General features: G+C 52.3%; 1 protein-coding gene across 1 annotated transcript; it reads left to right on the forward strand.

Annotated features, from left to right (window-relative positions):
* Positions 1-2,266: 2,266 nt before the first annotated feature.
* SLC25A28 (solute carrier family 25 member 28) lies at positions 2,267-13,983 on the forward strand. The gene is made up of 4 exons (XM_004616362.2): positions 2,267-2,647; positions 10,155-10,383; positions 11,598-11,654; positions 13,168-13,983. The coding sequence occupies exons 1-4, from the start codon at positions 2,357-2,359 to the stop codon at positions 13,671-13,673; spliced, it is 1,083 nt and encodes a 360-aa protein (XP_004616419.1). The 5' UTR covers positions 2,267-2,356; the 3' UTR covers positions 13,674-13,983.
* Positions 13,984-25,191: the final 11,208 nt, after the last annotated feature.

The following is a 25,191-nucleotide window of genomic DNA, read 5'->3' on the forward strand; positions in this document are numbered from 1 at the left end:
GGAATGTCGCCACTGTGGGTAGGTAGAGAAGGGTAGGAGACAGGAACAAAAGGTAGAGGTGATAAGAGTGGATCCTGAAACTAGGGAAAAGATTTCTGGAAGGTCAATAGGGATTGGATAAAGGAGGAAACATAAGGGCTTAAGAGAGAGAAGAGAGCAGAAGTCATCCCTGAGGAGTTGGGCACTCAAGTTCTCTGAAAAATAAGTACCAGAGTGGACTTGAATGGATTCTTTCCTGTGAGACCTAGCCATTTCTTTTATCTTTCCTTCTTTCTTTGGTTTCTGGGTCACAACAGCGATGCTCCCAGGAATTACCGCCTGGTAGTGTTCGCGAGACCCTATGGGATTCCTGGGATAGAACCCCATCGGCCATGTACAAGGCAAACGTCCTACCTGCCTTAGAATCTTTCGAGCCCCAACCCAGCTGCTTAAGAGACATAAACTTGGAGAAGGTTCAACATGCTGTAGAAGGATCCGTAACCTGGTCAATGAACCACGACCCACTAGTTTACCTCCAGGGACTGTGAACTCCTGGAAAAGATGATAACGATTGCCTGGGGGAGTGAGAGATATTTAATGACCACTGCAGAAGGGTACCTAGAGAAGGTGAGTTTTTTTCAAAGCTGAAACCACCACACCCCCTACCACCAAAAACACAGAGGCTCAGGGGCTGGAGTGATAGCACAGAAGGTAGGGCGTTTGCCTTGCACGCTGCTGACCCGGGTCTGATTCCCAGCATCCCATATGGTCTCCCCCAAGCACTGCCAGGAGTAATTCCTGAGTGCATGAGCCAGGAGTAACCCCTGTGCATCGCCGGGTGTGACCCAAAAAGAAAAAAAAAAACACAACAAACAAAAAACAGAGGCCTAGAAAAAGGCTCAGCATCTTAGAGAAACAAGGAAAAACACCTTCCTGTGTGAGTAAAAGCTAAGGACAGATGGAAAAGTTCGCGATTGCATCATCGTCCCCATGTCCGTGAACCGGGGAGGAAAGACGGGGCCCCAGAGGGCGGGGAGGCGTGTGTGGACACGCTCCCGCAGGAGGGAGGGAAGCCAGAGCCATCCAGGTCGATGAGAGCAGCAAAAGCTCTCGAGTTCTTCCACCGGGCCCGGGGGCTCCCGTGTGACGTCACGACCCACGAGCTGGAGACTGCGGGCATCGCTCCTCTAGCAGTGGGCGGCCCGGGGAGGGGCACGGTCTTATCATAAAAGGCAATTATTACCGGGCTGGGGGTTCAACGCTGCAAGAGCGCAGGGACAAGCTGGAGGTCCGGGCTTCTCCTGCAGGCAGGTGCGTTCGTGGGGGGCTGCCTCCAGCCCGGTCTCCACCTGCAGGACTTTCCTCTCCAATATTCCCCGCCCTGTTTTCACCTCTCCCTCTCTCTCACCCCCCAGCTCAGAGCCGGGCACAGGACTACTGAAGACCACAGTGTTCGTGCAACTCGGTGACTCCACGTGCAAACCCAGTGCGCGCTGCGCGCTGGGGGAGAGGCGCTCCGGGGCTGCGCGAGCTCACGAGGGCAACCTTCCAGTCCCCACCGGAATCTAACGGGTGCTCCCACACCCACCTCCCCGCCACCCCGCGCCTCGGGGAGCCCCGCGGGCAGTGCCAGGGGATGCCCGGCCCGGGCTGGCTCCGCCTCCGGCCAGCCCGAGATCCCGCGGGAACAGAGCTCTCGGGCCCGGGCTGCCGCCCGCACCCCACGCCTCCGGGGATTTGGGCCGGGCGCTCGAGCGCGGGTCCCAACGGCAGTTCAGAGCGGTTTGCCCTTGAGGGGCAGGCGCCGCTCCCCACCCCGAACTCGATCACCGCCTGCTGCATCCGCAGCTCCACCCGCACCGGTCCCAGGTCCAAATCTGGCCTCTCTGGCCCTTCGGCGTTGAGCGCTCTTGCAGCAGCCAATCGGATCCCGACGTGGTGCGGGCCAATGACTGCGGCCGAAGCATCGAGAGTGGTCGAGCCTATCAAAATTCAGCCCTAAGTTTCTCCCGCCCTCTAGAAAACTCGGAGGGTGGGTTGATTTTTATCTCCCAGCCAATCAGTGGCCAATAAACAAGAAGCTTCCAAGATCAAAGGGGAAACGGGGTGGCATCTTAGCGTAGCATCGCCGCTGGGAGGAAGATTGACAGGAATCCTCACCAATAGCATAGAGGTATCTTTCCTACGTCAGCTAGTGGGCGGTGCTGATATGGAAAATGTACCAATGGCCGACTGAGGGGCGTGTCTACGGGGCCCAAGCGGGAGCCGGAGGCTCCGGGCTCTCTGGGCCGCGCCTGAGGCGGACGCTACGGGGCCGGGGGGCGGCGGCGGCGGCGGCAGCGGCGGCGGGGGTGTGCGCCGCAGCTGGCCCGGGTGGATGGAGTTGGAGGGGCGGGGTGCTGGCGGTGTGGCGGGAGGGCCGACGGCTGGGCCGGGGCGGAGCCCCGGGGAGTCGGCGCTGCTGGACGGGTGGCTGCAGCGGGGCGTGGGCCGGGGGGCCGGCGGCGGGGAGTCCGGGGCCTGCAGGCCCCCGGTGCGGCAAGATCCGGACTCCGGTCCGGACTACGAAGCGCTGCCGGCGGGAGCCACTGTCACCACGCACATGGTGGCGGGCGCCGTGGCTGGGATCCTGGAGCACTGCGTGATGTATCCCATCGACTGCGTCAAGGTGAGCCCCGGACCCAGTTTCCAACCTTCCCTGGGGCTGAGCCCACTCCTGGGAGTCCTGTGCAGAGCCCGGATCCCGGCGGGTACCCCTTCCTGGTTACCTGCCGCTCCCGGCATGGTCGACCCGTGCAACTGTGCAAGCCGGGTCCCGACTGGGTCTCGATCGCGCTCAGGCTGCAGGACCCACTTCCTCGGTGAGATCGTGACCGTGTCACGGTGGAAATGTGCCCGCCAAAGCCCCAAGCCCCGGGAGGGAAGAGAGGGGCACCGGTCAGTGCCACCTTCTGCACAAGGGGTCGTGCCTGGGACTCAGACTGCGCACCTTCAGTGGGGGTCCGAGCTGTGTGGTCAGGGCGAGCGCGTGGACCAGCTAGCTTCCTTGCCGTGTCCTCCTTTAGAAGGGACGGAGCAGGGACCGACATCCTTAGAGGACTCGCTGGTTAAAGCCTAGCGTGGAGGACTCGGAGGTCCCGGAGCAGGTTTCGGTTTCCCTGTGCTGGGAGCCTGAGACCCCACCTATTTCCTGAGCGTGAGCGGGAAGCCGGGAAGGAGCGGGGGAACGAAGGGCAGCGTGGTGGGTGAGCTGGAGAGCCGGTAGAAGCGTTCGGAAGATGCAGAGTGCTGGCAGGCAGGCGCGATCCCCCTGACAGTAAAGATAACTTGCCACGAGCGGGGACCGGAAGTCAGGTGCTCCCAAGTCCCGACACTTCTGCCTGAGCGCGGGGACCAACCAGCCTCCGGCTGACTCCCGGGGACTGTTGGAAGAGATGATGGCAGAGACCCGCACCTCCTTGCTGTGGGAAGGAGAGCTGTTCAAACGGGGGCTTTGATGTTAACGTTTTCTCCCCACAATGTTAAAAGATTCCACAGGAGATAGCAGGTGGAGAGAGTAGCCCGTCTGCTCCTGCATCTAGTGCCTTTGCGTGTTTTTGTTAGGAACGTGGAGGAGCAAAGGAAGAGAGTGCTCGTTAAGCGTTGTGAAGGACATGGAGTTGGTAGGTGTAGGCGGATTCTGAAGTACTGCAAGATGACCCCCACCAAGGACAGTCAGTGCCCACTGAAACTAGTACACAGACCTGGCTAAGGTGGATGCAATTCTGAGTACGCTTGTAAAGTGGGGAAAAGAGAAGGTAACAGTAAGATTCTTGAGAGGAGGTGGGGGAAAGGTGATTAATGCTCTCATAGTATTGGGATAGCAAAATCAGTACATCCAGATGTTTATGTAATAGGGGCTAGGTGGAATATATGGCAAACATTCATATCTTAGTGCAGTGCAGAGTAACCTCACTCTGCTTAAGGCTGTGAGTACAGATTTCAGGCAGTTGTTTCAGGAAGGGTGTCAACTGAAAACCAAATAAAGCAGAGCAACAAAAGTTAATGGCGTGAACAAAATGCAAGACATAGTACTATCAGGTAGTAATTTAAGTGCTATTTTTGTACACCATGTAGTAATTTAGGGGCTGTTTCCTCACACCATATAGTTGCATGATGCTGTTGTTGCTTTCAACATTTTTAAAAATAAATTCATCTATGAGAAATGCCTCTAGAATATTTGGGTCCACAACCTTAAAAGTGGCAAATCTGGGCTGGAGAGATCATACAGCCTGCACAGCTGACCTGGGTTTGATCCCCGGCATCCCATATTGTCCCCCCAAGCCTGCCAGGAATGATTCCTAAGCGCAGAGCCATGAGTAAACTCTGGAACTGTTGGATGTAGCCCCCCCAAACAACAACAACAACAAAAAGGTAAATTTTTTGGGGGGGGGTCACACCCAGTGATACACAAGGGTCACTCCTGGCTCTGCACTCAGGAATTACTCCTGGCGGTGCTCAGGGGACCATATGGGATGCTGGGAATCGAACCCAGGTTGGCCGAGTGCAAGGCAAATGCCCTACCTGCTGTGCTATCACTCCAGCCTCAAAAAAGTAAACCTTTGGGGCTGGAGGGATAGTACTTGCCTTGTGCTTGACTGACTCAGGTTTGATCCCCAGCATCCCCATATAGTCCTTTGAGCCCCACCAGGAGTGATTCCTGAGTGCAGACCCAGGAGCAAGCCCTGAGTTACCAGAGTGTGGCCCCAAAACAAACAAAAAAGTGGCAAATCTTTGTGTCCTCTGACAAGGTGGAGTTGATTTAGTAGTAACAGATCATTCAGAATCCAATAAGATGGGAAAGGTGGGAAATCAAAATGAGTAATGCTGATTGGTAACACTGATTTGATTATCCCAAAGATAAGAAGGGGCCAGGAGGCAGGCCGCTGGTGGACTCCAGGCTGAGAATCCTACCAAGGGAATACCCCTGAAAGAGGAGTTCCAGAACTGTTTTATGGGTGACCCCAGCATTACTGGAATAAGTCACATCTAGCCTTCCAAGGCAATCATTTTAAAGATCAGCTCTTACTAATTTATATAAGCATTGGGACTTTAGGATTTTTTTATAAGTTAGTCATATGATCTTGAGGTCACGCCTCCAAGCCTCACATTAAAGAACTAGTTATTTGATCCGGAGGAAAAATACTCCAGCATCTTCAGACACACAGAAACCTATCTCAGCAGAATCCTTTCTCTTTGCCACTAATGCTGGTATTTAAATGACCAGGAGAAAGAACTTGGTGAGACAGCCAGAGTGGAAGCAGGTCATATACTTCTGTGCTGATCAGAAAGTAACATTCAAACCTCTTCCTTTAGAAAGTGCTTTGTTGCGGGGCAGGAGGTGGGGAACTAGAGCAGCTCACCTATACCCTAAATCTGGGGACTGGCTGGAGCCTAAAAGAGTAACCACAGTGTTTGCTTCTCGTCATGCAGGCTTGGGTATGACACGCTGCCCCCCCTTACCAGTATTTCAAGTTGTTGTAAAATATCCTTGAGCGGGACCATGGGCTGTCAGCGTAGCCTTGCCAGGACACAGTTAATCAGCCGGCTTTTTCATGGTCATAATAAGGGGCCTTGGAACCCAAATCAACTCACATTTTCCTCTCCTCGGCCACGGAAGCACGCACTAATCTGCCCATGAAGGGTCAGGCTCTGGCAGCCAGAACTTAGAGCTTGAGACTGTTTGTTGTTGTTGTTGTTGTTGTTGTTGTTGTCGTTATTCTTTTTTTTGGGTCATACCCAGTGATGCTCCAGGGTTACTCCTGGCCCTGCACTCAGGAATTACTCCTGGTGGTGCTCAGGGGACCATATGGGATGCTGGGGATTGAACCCAGGTCGGCCTCATGCAAGGCAAATGCCCTCCCCGCTGTGCTATCGCTCTGGCCCAAGACTGTTTCTCACTGGCTTCCCCGGGTCTCCACTGGTGGGCTCTCATGGTAAAGCCTGGTCTCCCTCATCTCAGACATTAAGAGCAAGGGGCAGTGAGTCTTCTCTAAACTCCAGGTATACATGGTTGTCTGGGGTTATTCATTCATCGATGGACGATTAGGAAGTGGGAATAGTGGGCGGTCGCGCTTCCTCGCCTGTATGAAGTATTCAGTGCGCGGTCATTGTTTCCCGGCACTGGGCTTCCATTCACACACTGCTCGCGCAGCTGCGCGGAGTGCCATTTCATGTTTTTGTTAGCAGTGCGGATGAGGAAAGGGGGAATGTGCTCATTTAGGTTTATTGGAGTTGATTTTTTTTTTTTTTTAGTCACTGACACAATTCAAACTCAGATGCCGAGTCAGGAAGTGGTGCCTTGTTCACTGTTTTACAAATAAAAGGAGGCAAGTAAGTAACTTGCCCAAGGTCATAGAGTTGAAGTGGTAGCGTCATGATTTATTTATATTTAGGTGGGCTTGGCTACACCCGACAATGCTGTGGACCGGATCAGTGTTATAGGCAGGCCTTACCTTAGAGTCATGACTTAAAAGTCTCTGATTTCCAAGCCTTCTGCACAGTCTCCCAGAAGCAGTTTTTCAAGAGCCACGCAAGACAGTTTCGCAAGGGTGCTTGTCTTTCATCATGACCTTCACATGAATAGCTGGACGTACAGATCACTATAGCCACAGAGAGACCTTGACGTGAAAACAGAAAGTATCCATTAGCGGTCCCTGTGCAGGATGTGACCTGACTCATCCAACACTGCCGTGGTCTGTACATGCTAAGACATAAACTACTATTTCTGAGAATCATATTCGAATACAATAAAAATCCTTATTTCTAGCATCTCATAAAGTACCAGGCTTTTATATGTGTTGACTCTTTGAACAGCCAACTTCTCAGCCCTGAGACGCACACCCGGCCGTGCTCTGGGCTTCCTCCCAGCTCTACATTCAGGGATCACTTAGGGCACCATATGCAGTGCCAGGGATCAGACCCAGCCTGGCTGCATGCAGGGCAGCTGCCTTACCCGCGGCACGAGCTCTGCAGGCCTGATCCAGCCCTCCTTACTCTAGAGCGAGGGGACAGAGAATAGAAATGACATACATGCCCAAGACTTGACATGGAACAAAGTTAGGAGGCTCAAATTTGTGCTTTCTGATTCAGATACGCTCTGGTGTGTTGGTTTATTTGTTTACCAAATCATGTCCTTCTCAACTGATCTTTTCTTCAGAGCCAGAGAGTGGATGTGGCTTCATTTTTTTTTAATTGAAGGTTATTCAAATACTTAAGAGTTTATCTTTCTCTGAAAGACACCCATTAAATTTAGGGAGCTATTCAGTGTGTATGTTTGTGTGTGTGTGTCTGTATGAGAGAGAGAGAGAGAGAGAGAGAGAGAGAGAGAGAGAGAGAGAGGGTTGCCCATTAAATTTAGGGAGCTATTTAGTGTGTGTGTGTGTGTGTGTGTGTGTGTGTGTGTGTGTGTGTGTGAGAGAGAGAGAGAGAGAGAGAGAGAGAGAGAGAGAGAGAGTTGCACACACCTGCTTGTCCACCAGAGGTGCTCAGGGCAACCCTGTGTGAGGCGGGTTGGTGGCATGTAAGACAAGTACCTTAACCCCTGTGCTGTATCTCTGGCCCCAGCCCATTTCTTTTTATATTTGGCATGCTTTGCCCCAGCCCTTGCCAGGAGGGTGTGTTTTCCTTGCGTTGGATATAGATGTGTGAGAAATACTCAGGGGCTCAGTGGTTTAAAGCGCTTACACAACCAGTTTGGGACTGCAAGTTCCAACCGCAGCACCCCCTGCAGAGTCTGAGGCGGGGTGATCCTGGCAGCTGGTTTACCTCGGCATGATGACCCGGTGGCTCGGACAAGCATGAGGCCATGAGCTTCCTCACCAGTGTGGCTGTTTGCCCTGGGTCATCATCCAGTAGCCCTGTCTGAGAGCCCCCGCAGGGGAAAAAAAGGAAAAATATTCAAAGTCCAGGTTTCCAGTGGGGAAAAGGGCTCCAGGATTCTGGAGACAGATTATTTTTTGGGGGGGGAGGGGAGAAGGGTCACACCCAGCGATGCACCAGGGTTACTCCTAGCTCTGCACTCAGGAGTTATTCCTGGTGGTGCTCAGGGGACCATATATGGGATGCTGGGGATGGAACCCAGGTAGGCCGCGTGCAAGGCAAACGCCCTACCCGCTGTGCTATCACTCCAGCCCCTGGAGACAGATAATTTTTTTAATTTTCTTGTTTTGGGCTGTGCTCAGGGGACCATATATGATGCCGGGGATTGAACCCGGGTCAGCTGCGTGCAAGGCAAGTGCCCTATTTGCAGGTACGATTGCTCTGGCCACTGAAAACAGACCTTTTCAAAACATAGTTGGTTGCCCAGATATTGTTATTCATTCCGGCAGAACCATATACTTTTTTTGGGGGGGTGTCAGGATGAGGGGGTAGAACAGTGTTTGGGTCACACCAGCAATGCCCAGGAATTCTTCTGAGTCTGCGCCTGTGTCACTCCCGATGGTGCTCAGTACCACTTGCAGTGCTGGGGATCAGACCAGAGCAGGCCGCATGCAAGACAAGCCCCTGTCCTACCTCTCTGGCCCCAGAACCATTCAATTTGGAATATTTTCTCTTTACAAGATCAGTTTTACTTTTTCTGTCTGCTCAGGGGCCGGACTCAGCGATGCTTGGGGGATATTTCTAACTGGGTACTCAGGGGTCAGTCGAGTCATTTGGAGGGACTGTGTGGTCCAGGTTCCAAGCCCCAGGCCTCCATGCAGAGCTAAGTATTCTGCCACTGAGCCACATTCCTGCCCCAACAAGACCAGTTTCAAACAAGAAAAAGAAAACAGTTGTTGAACCATCAGATCCTATTTGTGTGTATTAATAGCCATCTGCAGTAAAATCTGAGTAAACTCCTCCTATGGTTTTTATAGCCCCTGAGGAGATCTAAACACTAGATTGAAATTCATAAATAAGATTCCTCTTCCAAATTTCATTCAACTTTGCCCTGGAACATCACACGAATCATAGGCTTTTTATTCCAGTCACAGAGCCCTCGAGATTCCAAAGATTTTAAGATTCACTGATACTGATTTTATTTACAGATGCATTTTGGAATCTGATCAGTATGGAAAAAGAAATCTAGAAGCCCCTTAATCTTAGGTACTAGATTGGTTTCCACCTTCCTACTTCCAGGTAAACTAACTTTCTTGTAAAATTAGAGTCCCATCTAATAGGAATGCTGCTTTGGCCAAGACTAACAATTTAGACATCCAGCCGCCATGATAGTCTGAAAAATTAAGATTATGACTTTTCATAACTTTAACTTGTTTGATTATGGATATATCACAGGAGGAGCCATTCTATCATCCATGTAGTGTTGAAGGAGCCAGGAGGCCCAGGATCAATCAAGACGATGCCCAAGAGCCAGGGAGATAATCCAGATGTTAAGGCGTTTGGTTGTATGTGGCCAACTCTGGTTTGATTCTTAGTACCACATTTGGTCCTCCAAGCACCGGTAGGTCTGTCCCAAATCCCTGTTACACCCACCCCCCTCCCCAGTTTTTAAAAAATGATGCCTAAGGTATGTTGTAAAAAGGAAGTCTTTGACTAGAATATGTCTCGTAGTCAGTTGGAGTTTCAGGCTCGAAACAACTTCTAAAACACACACTTGAGGGGCTGGAGCGATAGCACAGCGGGTAGGGCGTTTGCCTTGCACGCGGCCGACCCAGGTTCGAATCCCAGCATCCCATAGGGTCCCCTGGGCACGGCCAGGAGTAATTCCTGAGCGCAGAGCCAGGAGTAACCCCTATGCATCGCCGGGTGTGACCCTAAAAGCAAAACAAACAAACAAACAAACAAACAAACAAATAAAACCCACACTTGATATTCGTTGCTGGAGCTCGGTATCATTCTGGAGTTTGAGAATACTTCACCAGGACACTGAGGAGACTTAACACTCCTCCTGGAAAACACCATCACATCTTAGGGTTACAGCTGACTCAAGAAAAAAAATAAATAAAACAAGACTCAGGACTTGGGAAAACAGCTTGTGAGCTGGGGAGGGAGCCAAGCTGGATTCCAGGGCTCAGGCCCGCACCCTGCCACGGTCCCCTGCGGAAGCTCTGCCCAAGGCCCAAAGCCCGGCTGCCAAGATTGGGCAAGAAGCTCCCGCCAACTGACCTTGCGCTTGCTTCCCCTTGTCGTTTCAGACCCGGATGCAGAGCCTGCAGCCTGACCCGGCAGCCCGGTACCGCAACGTGCTGGAGGCCCTCTGGAGGATCGTACGGACCGAGGGCCTGTGGAGGCCCATGCGGGGGCTGAACGTCACTGCCACGGGGGCCGGGCCGGCCCACGCCCTCTATTTTGCCTGCTACGAAAAGTTAAAAAAGACACTGAGTGATAGAATCCATCCTGGGGGCAACAGCCATGTTGCCAATGGTATTGAGCCTTCCTGGTGCCCCCCCAAGTCCCCCCCCCGCACTCCCCCAGCTTTCTGCTTTGCTGCTGTCGATTGCTTTCCAGTCTCATAGGGTTGGGGGAGGCAGGATTGTAGAGGAGGGACTTCTAAACCTGCCGTGCTCACACCACGGGCTGCTTCCGCCCCGCCTGTCTCTTGGGGCACCTTGACAGCGGGTTACAATTCCTCCCTTCCCTACCAGCTCGACTGACTCATCTTCTCCCTGACAGCAACTGCCAACGCCCGGGAACGTGGAGCCATAGACCAAACTGTCCCCCCCGCACCCCTTCTCACTCCCCCACCCATCCCACTAGTGACAGCCGGGCGGTGTCCTGCTGGCTGGGGCAGGTTAGGTGGTGGCCCCGCTGGCCCGAGGAGGACACGTGCGGCCCCAGCAGTCTGCCTCACCTTTTCAGGATCCCTGAGGCCCAGAAGCAGGCAGCTCATGGGGACGAGGCCCTGAGACTTCCGGCCAGGGCAACCAGAGGGATGGGGGTGGTGTGGAAGGAAGGGAAGGGAGGGCAGAACTGGGTGAGGAGCAGATTGGGGGGGGGAGGGTGTTTCCGAATCTGCAGGAAAGCTCGAGAACAAAGGCTCCCCAAACCCATCTGGCCTGGAGCCCGTTTTTCAGGAAAGAAAAATATCAGGACCTCCCTCTGGAAATCTTATTTATTTATTTAGTTTTGGGGTCACACCCGGCAGTACTCGGGACTTAGTCCTGGCGGTGCCTAATTAGGGGATCCTATGGTATGCCCGGGCAGGATTCTCTCGGTAGCTTGCCAGGCGCTCCTACCCGTGGCATATTCGATATGCCAAAAACAGTAACAACAAGTCTCACCATGGAGACGTTACTGGTGCCCGCTTGAGCAAATGGATGAACTACAGGACGACAGTGCTACGGTGTTTGGTATGCCCCGGGTTTAACTCGGGACAGTACGGCAAGCGCTCTGCTGCAAGACGTCCTCTGCTGCCTCTCCAACCCCAGTCTTGTCTTCTTTAAGCAAGCAAAGTGTCCCCCAGGTGCCCCCCTCTACTGTATCCAAGGCGACTACACCCCCCTTCCTGGCCACCGGGAGCAGGGCTGGGTTTCAGCAGGCTTCTCTGGAAGGGCGCTCAGCACTCCCTCCCGTGGCCGCTGCAGCGACTCGGCCGCCCTCTCGTGGCCTTACATGTGGCAGTGGTTTTTCCTCCGCAGGTGCAGCCGGCTGTGTGGCCACGTTGCTTCATGATGCAGCCATGAATCCAGCAGAAGGTAACGATTCTTCCGCCCTACCCGCCGCGGGCAGCTCCCTCTAGCCAGGTTTTTCCCTCCCAATGCTGGCCTTCGGGCCAGGCGCCCCCTCTAACCGGGTGCTTGGGCAGTGCTGCCAAGGCTGCCTGCTTTGACCGCTAGAGGGTGCTCCCTCCCTCCGAGACGGGATTTCGGAGGCGCGTGTTCTGGAGCCCGGCTGAGCTCTTACTCACCCCTTGCTGGCTCACTGGACGGGCTTTGAAATCCCCTGCCAGGCAGCTGAGTTTCCTCCAAAAGTGTAGCCGTTCCTTTCGTTTTTCTTCTAAGAAGGGAAGGTGGATTTTGACATTGGGAAAAAAAAAAAAAAAAACAGGCTTTGGGTCTGGGGAGATGGCTCCGTGGTCCGGAGCCTATGGTTTGCTCGACCCCCCCCCCGGGTTTGACCCCCGCCACCACATGTTTCCCCCCTGCACTGGGTCCAGAGTAACCAGGAAGCACGGCTGGGTGCGAGCCACTCCCTGCTGTGGCCCGAAGGGGGTTGAGATCCGAATGGAAGGAGACGCTGTAGGGCCCGGTCCCTGCACAGTGGCTTTCGGGGGGAGGACAAGGTGCCGCAGCACCCCTCAAGGGGGAGGCCTCGTTGCCGTCAGGGTGCCTGCTTTTTGCCGGGCAGGGCAAGGCCAAGGCCTGCAGAGGGGCAGAGCAGAGCTGCAGCTCTTCCTTGGGAGATGGGGAGATGCCTGGAAACTTAAGCGCGGCGTCCTCACCCGGGTACCGCTGTGCTTCCTCTACCCCTGGGGCGGGATGAGTGGGGCCTGGGATGGCGATGGGCTACAGGCTCACGGGTTCTGCCGCCGCCAAGGAATCTCTTGTCTTGGGAGGGGGGAGAGGACCAGAGAGTAGCAACCGACAGCACTTATTTCAAGGAAAGCAGAGTGCCTAACGACGTAGATACGACCGGTGTGTTCCCTATGGCTAGATTTCAAGAAATCCTGCCCTCCCAGAGGGGGCCACACCCAGCGGTGCCGGGGGGATGCTCCAGCCTCTGTGCTCATCTGGAATAAGCTCTAGATGCCCCTGGGGGAACTTCTGAGTCCAGGCTTGAAACCCAGGCCTCCCCTGTGCAAAGCACGTGCTCGGCCCATTGGGCTCTCTCTGGCACATGCCTGTAATTTTTTTTTTTTTTTTAATTATTGGGGGCTGCAGCGATAGTACAACAGGCAGGGCTCTTTTTGCCTTGCTTGCAGCCGACCCGGGTTCGATCCCCAGCAACCTGAGCATCCCCTGAGCATCACCAGGTGTGGCCCATAAGCCAAAAAAAAAAAATTAAATTTCGTTACTAACCTATTTCTATCCACTCCTCAAAAAAGCCAGCCCCAACCTTAGCAGGGGCTGCTCACATCCTTAACCGAGCACTCACATCCTCTCCCCCTTCTCTGTCCCCCATCCCCTTGACTGGCCTGCTGAACCCGGACACTTCTCTTCGGTGACCGCCGCCATTTCCTTCTTCCCGGTCGACGGCATGCCTGGCCAGTGGTCAAGCAGAGGATGCAGATGTACAACTCCCCCTACCACCGGGTCAAGGACTGTGTGCGGGCTGTGTGGCAGAACGAGGGGGCCGGCGCCTTCTACCGCAGCTACACCACGCAGCTGACCATGAACGTGCCCTTCCAAGCCATCCACTTCATGACCTACGAGTTCCTGCAGGAGCACTTTAACCCCCAGAGACGGTACAACCCCAGCTCCCACGTGCTCTCGGGAGCCTGCGCCGGAGCCGTGGCTGCCGCCGCCACCACCCCGCTGGACGTGTGCAAAACCTTGCTCAACACGCAGGAATCCCTGGCGTGGAACTCCAACATCACAGGCATGGCTAGTGCCTTCAGGACGGTGTACCAAGTGGGCGGGCTCACCGCCTACTTCCGAGGGGTTCAGGCGAGAGTCATCTACCAGATCCCCTCCACGGCCATCGCGTGGTCTGTGTACGAGTTCTTCAAGTACATCATCACCAAACGGCAGGAAGAGTGGAGAGCCGGCAAGTGAGGGGGCGCCGACGAAGCCAGGGGGCTCGGACACCAGGCTGCCGCCCGCTCACTCCAGCCACCTTCTCTGTCTCCCGGCATGCTCCATCCTCAAGTGGAGCTGGAAGGAAGGTGGGGGGCTCCCCCCCCACCACCACCACCACCCTGGGCCGCTGGCGCTTTGGCGAGCACCAGTTCCTGCCACCCTTTCCTTCCAGGCCCCACGCAGGCCCCTCCGACCACCTCTCCATCCCGGGCCTGGCGATCTGCTCTAGACTGTTAGAGAGGAATAAGCAGCTCATTCCCCTGGTTCCTAATAAAAAGCCTTTACATGAAAAGGTTTCACTGGGTTTGTCTTGTCACAGGGGAAGTGAAACGCTGTCAACTGTTCTCGGCACTCAGGGGCCCGCGGGGAAGGTTTGCTGAGAATGCCTGTGATTTCTGTGTCTTCAAACATCCGTTCATGATGATTGAAGACTTTGGGGCCCTGCTCCCCTGGCTTCAGTAATAGGCTCCAAGGACCCTCCCGGCTGGCAGAAACAAGGGGCTTTGGGACAAGAGTCCCAAGGCTGGTACTTTTTTTTTTTTTTAATTGAATCACCGTGAGATTCAGTTATAAGCTTTCATGTTTGGGTTACAATCACACAATGATCAAACACCCATCCCTCCACCAGTGCACATTCTGCACCACCAATGTCCCCAGTATACACCCCCCTTTCCAACCCTCCCCCTGCCTCCGTGGCAGACAATTTCCCCCATACTCTCTAATTTGGGGCATTATGGTTTGCAATACAGATACTGAGAGTTATCATGTTTAGTCCTTTATCTACTTTCAGCACACATCTCCCATCCCGGACGATCCCTCCAACCATCATTGACTTAATGATCCCTTCTCTATTCCAGCTGCCTTCTCCCCCAGCTCATGAGGCAGGCTGCCAACCATGGGGCAATATTCCTGGCCCTTGTGTCTACTGCCCTTGGGCGTCAGTCTCATTCCACAAATGAGTGCAGTCATTATATGTCTGTCCCTCTCTGACTCATTTCACTTAGAGGGTTACTCTGGGTTCTACTCCCGCCCATCCCCTGGGGCAGTGGGTGGCCGTGAGATCTCTGCTTTCACTCTCAGCTCTGCCTGCAGGGGGCACTCTGCTCCCTCCTGCAGCTCAGCGAATCATCCAGTGAAGCTGCAAGCCAGGAAGATTACAGGAGGTCAAGAACATTTCTCGGGTTCTTAACAAATAATATTTTTCATAAGATGTTCAGGGTTTTATAAAGTCCTTTATTATGCTGGTAGATTTTAAGTACATCATAAATACACCCAATTAGTAATCTCACTACCCTGACTAAAAAAGTTTCTTCGATTTTTTTTTTAGGTAAGCCATTACTGTACCACAAAGTCATTTTGAACATCACGACACAGGTTTAAAGTGGAACAAGGAAAAGTGCTTGGTCTCGCGTGGTTCCCACAGGACCTTGAGGCAACAGTGCGGGTGTCGCCCCTCTTGGACAAACAAGGAGAGCTCAGGAGAGCCAAAGTAGCTGGGCTCTCGGGTCTCACAGCCTGTGTAAAACAGAGACCCCAGCTGAATGCTTTTGGGTATTGTTTGTTTTGGGGAGGGGTCACAACCCTCAATGCTTCGGGGTCTCTCCTGACCATGCTCAGGTGACCATCGAGGTGCTGGGGGTGGAACCTGGACCAGGAATATACAAGGCAATATATACTTTCTTTCTTTTTTTTTTTTTTAACTGATTTGTCGTGAGAGCATTACAGGGTTGTTTGTGATTTGGTTTCAGTCATACAAGGTTCTAACACCCATCACTCCACCAGTGTCCCCAGTTTCCTTCCACCCCCAACCCCTGCCTGCCTCTATGGGTAGGCCTGCCTCTTAGTCTCTCATTTTAGGCATTCTGGTTTGCGATACAGATGCAGATACAGATACATCCCTTTACCTGCTTTCAACACTCAGTTCTTGTCTAGAGTGATCATTTCCAACTAATGTTGTCAGAATGGACCCTCCTCTATCTTAACTACCCTCCCCCTAACACACACACACACACACACACACACACACACACACCCTTGGGGTAATTTTCAACCATTGACCAGTCCTACTGGCCCACCTTCCCTGGCCATAGACATTAGTTTCATATCAGCAATATGTCCTTTGTATATGTCTTTGCCAGGCTCTGCCTCGCGGGCTTGATACTTTCGGTAGCTTGCTGGGCTCTCCGAGAGGGGTGGAGGATTCGAACTCGGGTCGGCAGCATGAAAGGTGAAAGCCCAACCGCTGTGCTATCGCTCCAGCCCTGGCAAACTACCCGTGTGTATTGGATATGCCAAAAACAGTAGCAATAAGTCTCAATGAGAGGCGTTACTGGTGCCCGCTCGAACAAATCGATGAGCAACGGGATGACAGTGACAGTGATATGTCCTTACCCGCTGTACTCTCTCCAGTGGCCCCAGAAGTGAGGCTCGCCGTCCAGCCCGCCGTCTCCCCAAGAAGCTCCCTGCCTACTGACCGACAGAGCTGTCTCGGAGGGATTGGCCCTGTGGATTTTCACTCTGCCCCTTTTTCAGATGGCACCATACTTAGAAGGTCCTTTGGAACACAGATGGAAATCTGCCACCTCTCCCCACCCCAGACTTCCACCTCTCCTTGTTCTATCATTGGTCACTCACTCGGTTAACAGGGTTCTGAGCCCTCAAGGAGCTGATGGAGTGGAGAGGAAGGTAGCCGGAAGCAGGCAATTACAAACTAAAATGACTAAAAACAGGCATTTTTATTAGCTCGAGGACTCAGAGAGCTGAGGAATAACCCAACCCCGCTTTGAATGACGGGGTCACTTCCTCCAAAAGTGATATGAGGACTGGACTGAGTCCAGTGGGTAGGGGGTAGGGCATTTGTCTTACCTGTGGCCGACCTGGGTTGATCCCTGGCACCTGTGATTCCCCCCAAGCCCCACCAGGAGTGGTTCCTGAGCACCACGGGTGTGACGCCCCAAAAACCAAAAGCAAAAAAGTGACATTTGAGGTGACACAGGCTAACAAGGTACCAAGTGGAGAGAAAAACATCTAAGCAAGCAAAGATCTGAAGGTGAGAGTTGACATCTGAGTGCAAGTGGTCATGGAAGGGCCTACATGAGCTGGGCAAACCTGGCCCCCAAATTTAGAAAGCATAAAAAGAAATGTCCTGGGGTTGGAGTGATAGCACAGCACAGGTAGGGCGTTTGCCTTGCATACAGCCGACCCTGGTTCAATCCCCGGCATCCCATTTGGTCCCTCAAGCACCGCCAGGAGTAATTCCCAAGTGCAGAGCCAGGAGTAACCCTTGAGCATCTCTGGGTGTGACCCCAAAAGCAAACAAATAAATAAATAAGTGTCCTTTGATCCCATTACCAGAGAATACGACATGGTGGATGAGCTCAGCAGGGACTGAATGTTCAAAGCCATGCCAGGGACCCTGAGGCAGAGCCACGGCATTACGAGATGGGGCATGATCCAAGCTGCAGTTGGGAACAGCTCACTCGGGCATCTGAGGGAGGAGAGGGGGCGCCAGACTGGACAGGCAGGCTGCCGTGCTGGAGGCGGTTGTCTTTGTCATTCAGGTAAGGCCCACGTCACACGGCAGCCTGGAGCTGGATGGGGAGCGAGGTGGCCTGGCAGAGGGATGCAGGATGGAGAAAGGAGACGAGTCCTAGCTTAGGCTAGAAACCTCCTCCTCCTCCTCCTGGCTGGCAGTCCTCAGGACGGAGGCGCGCGTGGAAAGGGCCACCAAGCCAAAGGCAGCGTCTCCAGCGCTGCCCCTTCTGGGAGCCAGCTGTGCAGCCCCTTTGACTGAGGGAGAGAAGAGATTCCCTATGGACTGAGCTGCAGCCGCTGGGGCACAGGTGGCCCAGGGAGCAAGAGAGCCTGATGGTGGCGGCCCTGGCGGAGGGTGTGCTGGAAAAGAGGGACAGAAGCTACCTGCAAAGCTTGTACCTGCAGTCACCTGGCAGGAAGGGAAGTCAGAGGCTAGCGGCATCGTGACAGGAAGACTCATTTCCCAAGCCTGGGCCACAAGAGCTTATCCGAAAGGATTGCTTTCCCTGGACACCTCGTGGTGCTGATGCTAGTTACAAATGATGAGAAGGGAACGTGAGAGGGACCGTCCCATCTCCGGCCGTGTCCCAGCAGTGAGAGGACAGGCAGACTGAAACTTGGGATCAGAGAAAAAGAGTGCGGAGCTCGCCTTACCTAGGCCACCTCCAGTTTGAATCCCCGGCACCCCATAGGGTCCCCAAGCCCCGCCAGGAGTGAGACTCACTCCTGAGCACAGAGCCAGGAGGCGCTCCCAGGTGTGGCCCAAATTCCACCCCCCACCAAAAGGAAGTTGGACATGGCATTCACTTGTGCGGCTCCTTTGGACCATAGAGAAGACACAGGCAGAAGGGCGGGACAGGGTGGCTGGGAGGGGCGACTGGCTCCTGCATCAGGACTATTCTCACTTTCAGAGGCTCGCACCTATGGGAATGGCCGCACTCGGGGCATTCCCAGGTCCAGAGGCTCCCTGGAAAGCCAGGTCACGTGGCTCCCAGGGCTCCGGTCCCCACACCAGACTATGTGATCCAAGAGATGAGGCAGAATTCATGGGATTTCTCATCCGGAGAGACAGATTCATGGGATCCAAGCAATCTCATCTATACAAGACAGTGTGTGAAATTACACAGAACCACATACAGAATTCACAGAACCAGCGGTGAGGTATGGAGACAGAAAAGCATAGACCAGAGGCCAGAGAGATGGCAAAGCAGGCAGGGCATTTGCTTCACACACGGCCGACCCAGGTTCAATCCCTGGCTACCCATATGGTTCCCTGGGCACTGCCAGGAGTGATTCCTGAGCGCAGAGCCAGAAGCAAGCCTGGAGTACCATCGGGTGAAGCCCCAAAACAAAACAAAATAAAAATTCAGGGTCAACAGACAAGCAGTAGCAGGCTATCATGAGCAGCAGCACCGTAGCACCGTCGTCCCATTGTTCATCGATTTGCTCGAGCGAGCAGTAGAATTTTAAAAAAGGAAAAAAAAAAGAACTTTCATAAAAGTCAGTAAAATAAAAGAAAATACACTTAGCAAAATTTAGAAAACGTAGGAGCCCAGAGAGACCCAAAGGACTGAAGTATAAGCTTTGCACACAGGACAATCCCTGGAACTGCCTGCAGGACCCCCAACCTACACCAGGATCTGAGCACTGAGCCAGGAGTCGCCCCCTAGCATTCTGGGTTTGGCACAGTCCCCCAAATTTAGAAAGCAGAAAAAAGACATTTCCTTCTATCCCATGATAAGAAATATGACATCTTTTTCCATTTCTTTGTCTTCCTCTTTTTTCTTTTTTTATTACTGAATCACCATGAAACTTGCAAACTTTCATGCTTGTGTTTCAATCATAAGATGCTCGAGTACCCATCTCTCCACCAGTGCTCATTCTCCACCACCGATAATACCAGTATTGCTCCCACCCACCCCCGCCCCACCTCTGTGGAAGGGCAGAGAATATGACATTTAATGTGCACGCCATCTAGCATCTTTTTTCTAGATTGGGTATTACATTTTTATTTTATTTATTTATTTATTTAGCTTCTTGGGTCACACCCATCGATGCACAGGGGTTACTCCTGGCTCTGCACTCAGGAACCACTCCTGGAGGTGCTCAGGGGAACCTATGGGATGCTGGGAATCGAACCCAGGTCAGTCACGTGCAAGGCAAAAGCCCTATCTGCTGTGCTATCGCTCCAGCCCCCATTGGGTATTATATTTTTGTTCAGATTAAAAACTCAGGTCCCTCTGCATGCGACTGACTTCTGTAACAACACGACAGTAAACGGTGCCCATCTTTCTACATTCAATATTCTTCCACCACTTCAATGTCAATGGCCATGACGGGCTCCTTGGGTCAGTCACTGGGAGGGCAGGATCTGAGAGCCAGGGAGGGTCTGAAGAGAGCCCCGCTAAGGAGGAGCTCTGGCGCCACCTCCTGGCTGGAGACCGGGCTGCAAGCTCAGGCAGCGGGAGTTTGCGGGAATCACTCCCAAGGTGGACTCCGGCCTCCGCAGGGAGGGACCCCCACAGACTCTCAGGATCCTCCACGCCAGCTCCAATAACTTCACTGCTGCTAAGACTCACGCGTCACTGTCCCCCATGTCCATTATGTGGTCACATAGTTGTTTGTTTTGTGATTTAAAAATGTCCTACCCCCAAGGCCAGATTTTTTTTTTTTCTTTTTGGGTCACAGCTGGTGAGGCTCAAGGGTTACTCCTGGCTCTGCACTCAGGAATTACTCCTGGTGGTGCTCAGGAGACCAAATGGGATGCCGGGGGCGAACCCGGGTCTGCCACATGCAAGGCAAATGCTCTACCCGTTATACTATCGCTCGAGGCACCGAGGGCAGATTATTTCTTATTCATTTAACAAAGCTTCTGCTTGGGGAGCTGGAGCAATAGCACAGCGGGTAGGGCGTGTGATGCCTCCCCCCAAAAAAAGCTTCTGCTTGAGCGGTCAGGGCCCAGTGCCTCACCATGGCCAGCAGGGCCATAGTAACCTCCCCAGCCCAAACCTTCCACCCGAGCACGAGGTTCCTAAACAAACATGCACTTTCTGGAAAATCTTAATGATTCCATCTTTGGGAGAAATTTTTCTGGAAAAATCCAATCTATTTTGAGGGAGAAGCAATATCCTATCTAAACAATCAGTCTCAGGTGATTGAGACTCAGTGTGTGATGGTGAGTGATTTCCTGTCCCCTCACACTGGGCCCAAAGAGCCCGGGGACACCCCCCCACACACACACACCACACACACATACCACACATACACACACCACACATAACACACACATACCGCACATACACACAGACCTCACACACCACACACACATACCACACATACACACCACACATAGCACACACACAAACATACCACATATACACACATACCTCACACACCACCCACACACACATACACACACCAAACACATACACACTACACATAACACACACATACATATCGCACATACATACATACATACCTCACACACCACACACACATACACACACCACACACATACATATCGCACATGCATACATACCTCATACACCACACACACATACACACACCAAACACATACACACTACACATAACACACACATACATATCGCACATACATACATACATACCTCACACACCACACACACATACACACACCACACATATACATATTGTACATACATACATACCTCACATACCACACACACATACACACACCACACACATACATATTGCACATACACACATACCTCACACACACACACACACACACACACACACACACACACACACCCTCCCCCCCACACACACAAACTTCTGGAGATAACCCCTCGGTGCCTGCCAACCCATGGCCATTCACTGAAATGGAAAGAGAAAAATCCTTTCTGTGGAGGCACGTGGCTGTCATTTCCATCCCATCAGCCCCTTCTGCCTTGACAGGGCAGCGCCAAACCCTCCTTGCCCTGCTTCTGTCAGCCTTTCACAAACGTGAAGACAGTTGTCATATCAGCCGGGGAGGGCCAGGCTAGGAAGAGACACGGGCAAAGCGTGTGTGTGTGTGTGTGTGTGTGTGTGTGTGTGTGTGTGTGTGTGTGTGTGTGTGTGTGTACAAGAGAAGTCACACACAGGAAAAGAACTACTGACTAGAGAGAGTGGAAGAAGCTGGAGAGATGGAGAGAGACGCTCAGGCTGAGGAGAGACGGGGGCCAGAGGAGAGCACTTGAGAAAGAGGCTTCCAAGAATGGGAAAGAGACTTAATCAGGGTTTGGATGCAAGTGGGAACTTACTCTCCTCCGGCTACTCTCCGCTGGCTGATTCACTAGCCTGGTTTGGGGAGAAGGAAGGAATAGAACCCCAGGGCAAGGCCTTTTGCTAGACCCCCGCCCCCGCACCTCCCAACAAGGAGTTGAGAATTGCCTCCTGAGAGGATGGTTTGTGGCCAGGCTCTGAGAGGTGGCTGGGAACCGAGGTGATTGGGGTAGGACAGAGCCAAGGCTGGCTACACATAACTGAGCGGCTGGGGCCACTGGGGCAGATGCCCAGTCCCTGTGGTGACAGATCTTTAGTGCCAATAGCTACAGTCAGCCCCTAGATTGTCAATCAAGCTGAAACAGACACTGGCGGGAAGGTATTTTGTGGACATGACTATCTGCATGGATGTACTGCATCCAGGAAGGCAGTGCGGCAGGCAAGGAGTTGCCCTGCATGCAGCTGACCCGGGTTCAATCCCTGGCACCACATATCATCTCCTGGGCACAAAGCCAGCAGTAAGCCCTGAGCACAGCTGAGTGTTGCCCCAAAACCAGAATAAATAAATTTATAATCAATTTACTCCAAGTAAGAAATAATAAAAACAACCCAAGGTAATCTGGGTGAACCTAATTAAACCAGTTGAAAAGCTTCAGAGCAGTAGTGAGGTTTCCCTGACACAGTAATTATAGGGGTCAGAGCAATAGTATAACGGGGAGGGCATTTGCCTTACACGCGGCTGACCTGGGTTCTATCCCCAACATCCTATATTATCCCCTGAGCACCACCAGGAGTAATTCCCAGTACAGAGCCAGAAGCTTCACCAGGTGTGGCCGCAAACAAAAACGAACTAATTTTACTTGTGGGCTACAGTTTCAGCTTGTGGCTAAGAGTTTATGTGTATAAATATGAAGATCTCTCTCTCTATCTCTCTCTGTCTCTATCTCTCTCTGTCTCTGTCTCTGTCTCTGTCTCTGTCTCTCTCTCTCTCTCTCTCTCTCTCTCTCTCTCTCTCTCTCTCTCTCTCTCTTTCTCTGTCTCTGTCTCTCTGTCTCTCTCTCTCTCTCTCTCCCCCAGGTATATAATCACACGAACTGCAGTCCATGCCTATGTGTATGTATATGCAGATGTGTGTGTTTGGGTGCTCTCACCGGCTCTGGTGCTGGCAGACCCTGGCTGATTGCGGGTCAGAGGTCAGGGGTAGGAAACTGTACATATGGAGAGAAAATGTTGTGGTCTCTCACTGTGCCTTCATCTCCTGCTTCCTCAGCGAGGAATCCTGGCCTGGCCCATACCCAATCCTCCCAGCAGTAATAAGAGGCCAGTGTTGTTATTCTCATTTCTCAGGGGAGAAAAATGAGATTTGGGGGTGTTCAATAATGTTAATTCTTGTTTGTTTGTTTGTTTGCTTTTTGGGTCACACCCGGCAATGCACAGAGGTCACTTCTGGCTCATGCACTCAGGAATTACCTCTGGCGGTGCTCAGGGGACCATATTGGATGCTGGGAATCAAACCCGGGTCGGCAGCATGCAAGGCAAACACCCTACCCGCTGTGCTATCACTCCAGCCCCAATAATGTTAATTCTTGTGTTCTTTCTTCTCCTCATAACCCTTGTCCTGGATCATTGGGTGGCGTTTCCTCTCCTCATTCAAGTCTGGCCTCAGATGTCACTCAGACTGTCATGCCTGGCCAGGAATACACTCAATCACTCCACATCTCTGGTTCGGTTCTTTCTGTCATGGTCTTTAATCCCTATTTGCTATTACAATGCTTACGCTAACCAGGCCTCGAGTCAGCATCCATCTCCCTCAAGCTAAGCTCGATTCCGTGAGAGTAGGTGTTTTCTTTACTACCGTATTCACCAGAGCCAAGTCCGATACTGGACATTTAATAGACAGCATGCCTAGACTCGCCAGTGAATGAATGAGCCCCCAGAAACCACTGCCAGGGCCTCCAGGTCCAGTAGATAAGAAGAGATAAATGGCTCTCCGCAGAGCCATGCTCAGGTAGTCTGGTTGTGCCCGGGTAGCTGGGCATCCAGCTGTGTGGTGCTGGGTCTCTGTGGCACTGTGTGGCACGTGCTCTGGAGCCACCCTTCTTGGGTTCAAAAGCCACCAGCACAATGGGGCTGGAGTGATAGCACAATGGTTAGGGCGCTTGCCTTGCACGTGGCTGACCCAGGTTCGATTCCCAGCATCCCATATGGTCCCCCTGAGCACCGCCAGGAGTAATTCCTGAGTTCAGAGCCAGGAGTAACCCCTGAGCATCGCCAGGTGTGACCCAAAAAGCAAAAAAAAAAAAAAAAAAAAGCCACCATCACTATCATTACCTTGGGACAGGTCCTGGCCCCTCTTCTGGGAAGCCCTGGCTGTGAGTACCTACCCTCTCAAGAGGAGTCAGACTAGATCCTCTCTCCTCTGCAGTTTTATAGATTTTTGTCCCAATCATATGGGAAATGCCTTAAGAACAGAAGTCAAGGGGCCAGAGTGATAGTACAGCAGGTAGGGAATTGGTTTGTCTTGCCTGTGGCCAACCTTGGTTCGATCCCCAGCATCCCATATGGTACCCTGAGCTCTGCCAGGAGTGATTCCTGATTGCAGAGCCAGATGTAGCCCCTGAGCATCACTAGGTGTAGCCCCCCCACCATGCCACCACCACCAAGAACAAAACAACAATAAAAAAAGAGGAGTTAACTATGTTCAGTGCTTACTTGTTGCTGTGAGCTCTGTTTAGGGCTCAAAGAGACAGTATGGGGTGCCAGGTATTGAACACGTTGGCCATGTGCAAGGCATGTGCCCTACCTGCTGTACTATTGCTCTGACTCTACAATATTCTCAATGTATTGGCCTTTAACTTACAAATATGTAAATACCAGTGTCAAAAAAGAACCATGTGGGGAAGCATGTTCTAAGCAATTTAGGGATAATTGCCTAATTTATTATCTATAACCCAGCCCAAAATTTTGTGAATATTTATATATGGTATATATTAATTTTCTGTTTGATTAACAGTCATTTAAAGTAATATCTAAATATGAATATCAGGCTGTAATCTACGTGAATCAAAGATTTTTTTTCTTATATGTTTAAAAAAAAGGAGTTAAAAATAAATTCTTTTTAGGGCTGGAACGATAGCACAGCGGGTAGGGCATTTGCCTTGCACGCAGCCAACCTGAGTTCAATTCCCAGCATCCTGTATGGTCCCCTGAGAACCACCAGGAGTAATTCCTGAGTACATGAGCCAGGAGTAACCCCTGTGCATTGCTCGGTGTGACGCAAAAAGAAAAAAAAATTTCTTTTTAATAGGACCACACTGAACAATATCTGGTTGGCAGTATAGGTTTGGCAGTGCAAAGCTCGGGGGTCACCAGGGCCACACCTGATGGTGCTCACGGGGACCATGCAGTGTCAGGCACCAGTCACCCACCAGGCATGAGGTCCATATTGTAAGAATCTGGGTTTTCCGACCCCCAGACCCCAGACTCTCCGCGTGTCTTCCCTAATGCTAAGGAGGTTTGGTTTTGTTGTCCAGTCTGATGGGGAATCGCCAGGGACTGAATGCAGGGGTGGCTGTGGCCAGATTTAGGTTCTTAGAAAGGTTATTCCAGAAACCAGGAGTTGACTCCGGGAAAAGTAGTGAGTTAGGTTTAATGGTATCTCCCTTGAAAAACTCCTACCCACCCAAGCCCTCGGGATGAGATCTAATTTGGAAAC

This window comes from Sorex araneus, chromosome 11 (assembly GCF_027595985.1).
Source record: "Sorex araneus isolate mSorAra2 chromosome 11, mSorAra2.pri, whole genome shotgun sequence".
Classification (NCBI taxonomy): Eukaryota; Metazoa; Chordata; class Mammalia; order Eulipotyphla; family Soricidae; genus Sorex; species Sorex araneus.

Bases quoted from the DNA above. Each gene is read 5' to 3' on its own strand.
- SLC25A28 (XM_004616362.2), top strand. From the start codon at position 2,357: ATGGAGTTGGAGGGGCGGGGTGCTGGCGGTGTGGCGGGAGGGCCGACG. The intron at 10,384-11,597 runs GTATTGAGCCTT...TTTCCTCCGCAG, and splicing joins CAACAGCCATGTTGCCAATG to GTGCAGCCGGCTGTGTGGCC. The intron at 11,655-13,167 runs GTAACGATTCTT...ATGCCTGGCCAG, and splicing joins AGCCATGAATCCAGCAGAAG to TGGTCAAGCAGAGGATGCAG.